The sequence below is a fragment of the Leuciscus leuciscus genome (genome assembly GCF_965113295.1).
Source record: "Leuciscus leuciscus genome assembly, chromosome: 8".
Taxonomy (NCBI): Eukaryota; Metazoa; Chordata; class Actinopteri; order Cypriniformes; family Leuciscidae; genus Leuciscus; species Leuciscus leuciscus.
Window position 1 is genome coordinate 23,437,305 of NC_138732.1, and position 6,656 is coordinate 23,443,960.

Genomic DNA, 6,656 nt, shown 5'->3' on the forward strand with positions numbered 1-6,656 from the left:
GTGGTATCCCCGTACAATTGAAGCACTGGAGTAAGGAATTAATTATCATTCAAAAGTAATGGCCCTATTCTGCCCTGCTTGAATCCTAAGGAAGGAAGAAAAGGTCCTCTGGCCCCGATCCTGCCGCAGCGCCAGGGGAAAGGATTATTCCGGGGATTACCATGTGAAAACTTCTATCAGACTTTCTGACTCAAAGATCTTTTGCGAGCAGTAATCGCGTTAATACCCGGGGATTAATGCTGGGCCAAATGCAAAATTGAATTTTAATTCGAATTGCATAAATAGATATAAAATAAATTAAAAGACCATTCTAGCGGGGACTAAAGCGAGTTCTGTATCTCACACGTCACATGCCAATCCAAGACAGGTCGAACAAGACCAATGCACCTTTCACTTCTTCGTGTGCTTCACACACCTGTCATGCAAATCTTTCGCGTTTTAATACTGCTCTCTTTCTTTTACCCTTTTTAATGTTGCATTAAGCCATTGTGCATTGGAATATCAGTTCCATTCAGGCCGCATATTTAAGTTTACTCGCAGCAGACCCTCAACCACGCGCGTTGCATCGCTTTCTTTTGAAAATGTGCAGTGTGCATGATTGTTTTGGGGTTCGGATCAGACCCTCTTTAAGTAATTCAGTTGTTTCATTTTCTCACGTGTTTCTGCTATTGAAATGCAATCAGGTCTCGTGCACTTGTGCCTAATCCTGTCAAAATCTCCTTGGCAACATCTCTCAGCTGTGGGCAAAACCCTTCTTCCTCCACACCGCCCCATTCTAGGGGGGCCTGACACATCCATCACTTTGGTGGAAATAAGTAATGTTAAGTAACATTGTAAAACAATAACTTTTTTATGACTTTATAAGAGCAATAAGTACAAGGTCCAGACCAGATCACTAATGCTCTGACTGGAAGCAAAATAGTCATTCAAGCTGTTTTCTCTCTTTGAAGTTATTACTGACAGGTTGGTGTTGTAATAGTAAAATCGATCCCCCCCATCACCCCAGTCTGGACCTCCACAGAGTGACCAGAGGGGCTTTAAAACGCATGCATTCGGAGTAAAAGCATAAAAAGAAAAGAAAGAACATGTCTGTTTATATGCTATATGTTTATATATATATATATATATATATATATATATATATATATATATATATATATATATATATATATATATAATATGTTTATGTTTTATAGTGCTGTCAAATCGATTAATCACGATTAATCGCATCTAATATAAAAGTTTGTGTTTATATAATTTAGGCAGTGGGTCTCATTCATGAAACACGAGCAGAACGAATTTTTGTGTAAATCGTGTGTAAAGTGGTTCTGGCGTAAATTTTCGGATTCATTAAAATGTTCGTATTTTCCAAATGCTATTTGGTACGAAAGAAATCTACACCTGCTCCCAGCCACGCGTAAACAGTGCGTTTAACATCCGAACGTTTTGCTCATTAATAAGGCTGCATTTTAATTCACCTTAATCGGGTTTATTTGACGGGGTTATATGACGAACCATTTTCTTTTCACTTCTGGGACTGTTCGATTAACAGATGAAACTCCATTAACTGCATCTGTAATATGCTGCCAAGCTTCTTTTTTTTTTAGGACCTGATACGCCACTATGTACGCTTGAAAATAAAATGTGGCGTTTTGAATGAACTTCTGATAATAAAATGTCAATTTCTGCATCTGAGAAATTTCTCTTTTTCATTCGCTTTTGAGAAGATGTTGAAATCCTTCGTTTGGTGTCATAATATGATGCCCATATATAGTTGTCAGTCGGATTTTATGGGCGGGATTTATGGTAATTGAGAATGAGCGTGCACGCGCGTCCCATTTACAACTGATTGGAATTCATTAACACACACACACACACATTTCACTATCACATCTGACGTTTACGAAGTATTTGTGAATCAGGAGAAGAGTTTTCGGGAAGGTCTCTTTACGCGCAAATCACTCACATATTTACTCGTATATTTACGAATGTTTCATGAATGAGACCTGCACGCACAAATAAACGCACATATATTACATAAACATAAACTTTAAAACGTTATTTTAATGTCAAATATCAGTGAAATATTGTAATTTACCTACCTTTTTAAATAACATTATAAAAAGCATTATAAAATTTTATTTATTTAAGTTATGCATTAAAGATTATTTTAAAAAGTTAAGATTATTTTGTTTGTAGTAAAACGTACGAATATAGTTATCATTTATTTATTTCCAGAATTCCTTCTTCTTACCAACACATTTGAATTGTATAGGCTATACATTGCATAGGCCCTATTTTATGTTTCTTTTTATTGTGTATAGGCCAATATATGGAAGCTTGTTTCCGCCACTGAATAATAAATAAATAATAATAATTGCGACTTTTTAGGCCTATATACACACACGCACATATAAACACAAACTTTTATGTTAGATGCGATTAATCGCGATTAATCGATTTGACAAAACAAGGCTATTGCATATTATACTATCTATATATGTACAGCCTACTACTATTTGCATGTTCCAATGAAAAAAAAAAGATGAAAAAAACAGAGTCTCAGGTCACTCAGAAATTCACTACATCTTCATGAGTCCATATTAGTTTATATATCTAAAATGATGCATCTCCACTTGTGCTTCACTTCATGCCAGCGAAAGCACAAACGTGCCTCAGAAGCGGGGTGTTTTTGTTCACGCTGGGACTATTTGAATAAGAATAATGCTATTGGAGTGTCGCAGGCCGAGAAAAATGAGTGACAAAAGCTCAGAGGCGCAGAATTTGGACGGGGGACAAGCCGTATAGAGCTGAAAAGAAGAGAGAGGAGAGGCTCACAATGGAACAATTCACCTTATAATCGCTTTGATATATCATACATGCCTGAAGACTCTAAACATTGTGTAATTATTTATAAATGACTGTGCCCCTATCGCCATAATACCGCACGGAGAAAGGCGCCGCAGGTCTCTCCCCAAACTATTTCTAAATAGTGCCCGTTCATTTTTTTTTTTTTTTTTTTTTTTCAAAGAGGGGCGAGTTGCTTGCAATTGAATAAATTGAATAATTAATGAACAATTGTACGGCTGTCTCATAAAGATGTCTTTAAATAAAACTTAAGGCTCTGGGCACAGCGGAGGAGTTTGATTGAACTGCATCTTTCACCTCGAGAGTTATAACTCAAGATTCGTGCAGCAGGCAGGGTGGAATAAAGTAAAATATAGGCTACACTAAAACCTTATAAACTAAAACGTATTTTTTAATGTAAAATACAGTAAAATAAATAAATAAATACATACAAATATTTACCTACATCACATATGCCTATGGTAAAAAAAATATATATATATATTTTTAATTTTTTAATTTTTTAATTTAAAATTATGTAATAAAGCAATACAAGACATTACGGTAAAATGTTATAATATATTTATTTTTTAGTAAAACTAACGAATATGGTATCATTCATTTCCAGAATTCTTACCGCTTACCAACACATTTGAACACATTCACACTGCAAAAAAAGTTGCTGTCTAAAATTTTTAAGTAGCCTACAATCAACCTGGATGTTTAATTTCAACTTAGATTACATTAAACTGACTTTTAAAATTGGTTGAATCTTAGCTATAACTTATAAAAAAAGTTACAAATTGCTTATTTTAAAGCAATGTAAAATATGTTGTCATAACCTTTTGATCATTAATTGTTTTACAGTGCAGTTATGCACATTGCAGTAGGCCCTATTTTATGTTCTATGTTATTGTTTAGTTAACATTTTTGTATTGCCACGTGTGTTACACTATGCTTTGTTTGTCTATCACAGCTGGCAAGAGGCAAATTCTGATGAACTTTAGTTATCACATCGTAACATTCAGTAAAATATAAGCTACATAAAAAAAGTACTTTTTTACAATATACAAAATGGTTTGTATATAGAAGTATTAAAATATAGGTAACTACTAATACTAGCTCGTTTCACCTTGTATAGGTAATGTGTAGAATGAAAATGAGCTGAAACGTAAAAAAAAAAAATCACATTTATAATTTGGCATCAATTCAAAACAATTGTGTCATATAAAATTTTAAAGAGCTATCCGTACAAAATACTAAACTTGTCTTCTAGCCTCGGGCCACTTCGTGTTGTCTCTTCTTTTCAATTTCCTCCAGAGATTTAAGTTAAAGTGCGCTTGGTTCATGCTGGACAGATAGCAACAGCTCTGCTCGCGTGGCTTGGCAGCTCTCCGGCTCTCTGATTGGCCAGCGGTGATTACAGGCACGCTTCAGAGGGCGAACAAACAACGGGCATAAATTATGCTAATGAGATGGTCGTGCGGCACGGGGCAGACCTGATGCAAACCATTCATTCATCCTTCACAAAAATGGCAAAGCGAGGGGGGTACGTCCATTGTCTCACCAGGGTATATAAGGTAGGTGAGGCCAGTCGTGTGCCAAGCTCACAAGCTCACACGAGCTGATTGAGGGGTAAGAGCAAGACAGACGCGTGCCTTTAACTTCAACACAAACTATCTGCAGGACTCTGCAAGACCTCAAACACCCAGTTTCATCTCTCAGCCCACATAAGGTGCGTATTTGCAGCATAAAACACCCTAGATTCTGCACGCATAGAATTTGGAATGACTTTCCACGACTGTTTTTGGTGCATTCCTAACTCTTTTTTTCTATATCTCCAGGTTATCAACAATGGAAACTGTCTACTCCGACATGGACACCTCAAGCTGTGACTACTCCTTTACGCACACCGATGATGAAGACTCGGGCAGCAGCCTCCACCCCGCGTCCCCCTCGTCCTCCTGCGGCAAGCCACCTGCGTCTCCAACCGAGCTGCAGCAAAAAAAGCGGCGCAGGGGGCGCGCGAGGAACGACGGCACCGTGCACGTGGTGAAGAAGAACCGCCGGATGAAGGCCAACGACCGCGAGAGGAACCGAATGCACAACCTCAACGACGCCTTGGATTCGTTGAGAAGCGTGCTGCCTGCCTTTCCCGACGACACGAAGCTGACCAAAATCGAGACCCTGCGCTTCGCTCACAACTACATCTGGGCACTTTCGGAGACCATCCGAATCGCTGACCAGCGGCCGAGCAAGTCAAGAGACCCTCCGTTGCTGCTCCCCGGACTAAGCTGCATGGTCGATACACCCAGCCCCAGCCGGGACTCTTGCTCCTGGCCATCCAGCGATGCATCCTCTTCGTCTTCATCCCCATCTTACTGCAATTCAGACCCGAGCAGCCCCGCAGCCATGGACGATTATGGATATTTGCAAACCGATGTAGTTTACAGCTACACCAAATTCGTACCAACCATCTATTAATGTGACCTAAGCGTTCTCATGTCTGTATAGAGTCTGCAGAAGTATGTAGTGTAATATCAAAGGATGTTGCTGTTACTTTTCTATTAGAACCAAGAGCACAGAGACAACATTAGGTATTCACTGTTTGCCTTACTGACAGTTCACAAATGAGAATGTTTTTATTTTTGTATTTTTTTGTACGTTTTGTTACTGATATTGATGCTTTTCCTGATATCTTTGCACTTTTTTTGCATTCCTTGGAGCATGACCTTAACCCCTGTTAGAGAAAATTATAATTTAAACCAAGACAGATTGGCCTTTGCAGTCCAAGGTGAAAAGTCAATATTACAATTTGTAGAGCGATAAAGCAGAAAAACGAGCGTGAAAATTCAGTTTCAACGCTGTGACAATAGGCTGAAAGGACAAGACAAAGATCTGGCCTTATGCATTATGTATTTTGACCTGAAGAAACCTCCTCTGTCTGACTGATCCGTACAGTTAACTATAGCTCTCTTGACTGCTTTCCCATCACTTTCTTTTTGTTTTATTTATTCAACCTGTTGCTTTCGTATGTTATTGTATTTTTATTGTATATAAAGAGATTTATTCTATTATGTATTTACCTCAAAATTTAAATCTGGTGCAAACATGTTTTTGTACGAATAAATATAACGTTTTCTACAAAATATCTGTGCTTGTTTGTTTGCTTCATAATGTGACGCTAATATAGACCATAAACAACTCATAGCAATGTCTGGCAACATAATGGGCATCATTGTAATGAGTGCAGCCATTGAAGCGTCACACTGGGTCACAGCGCATAAAATAACGGTTATGCAGCAGGTGCATGGATATAGATCGAGATCGTCTACGCGTCATCTAATCTGTCAACCAATGCACATTTTATACACGAATGCACGCGATTGTATCGAAACGTCCACTTGAGTTTTAGTCATTAGGATCTCAAAGATAAAAGCTTGAATTACAAAAAATGCAAATCTTTATTGTTAAAAATGCACACGAGGTGGCATTGGTCACTGTGTAGGCCTATTTTACAATATCTGCAGCCTATGTTACATGAAATCATATCCTAATGTAAATATACCAACTTATCAGTGTTACGTTTGTTACTATAAATGAATTAATAAGACAGGTGGATGCAATTCACCAAACTTGTAGCAAAAATAATAGCCTATAATAATGCAATAACAACTCTATAAACACTAACCAAAAATAATCTTTTATAATAAAATCGAAATAAATGCCCCTATTGTAAGGTAATAAAAGACATGTCTCAACTTTTTATCGTAAAACTATTAAATAGCCTACATTTTCTCCCTAAATGG

General features: G+C 37.6%; 1 protein-coding gene across 1 annotated transcript; it reads left to right on the forward strand.

The window, feature by feature from the left end:
- Positions 1-4,447: 4,447 nt before the first annotated feature.
- neurog1 (neurogenin 1) lies at positions 4,448-5,940 on the forward strand. The gene is made up of 2 exons (XM_082178721.1): positions 4,448-4,582; positions 4,692-5,940. Exon 2 carries the CDS (start codon positions 4,702-4,704, stop codon positions 5,329-5,331), a length of 630 nt encoding a protein of 209 aa, XP_082034847.1. The 5' UTR covers positions 4,448-4,582; positions 4,692-4,701; the 3' UTR covers positions 5,332-5,940.
- Positions 5,941-6,656: the final 716 nt, after the last annotated feature.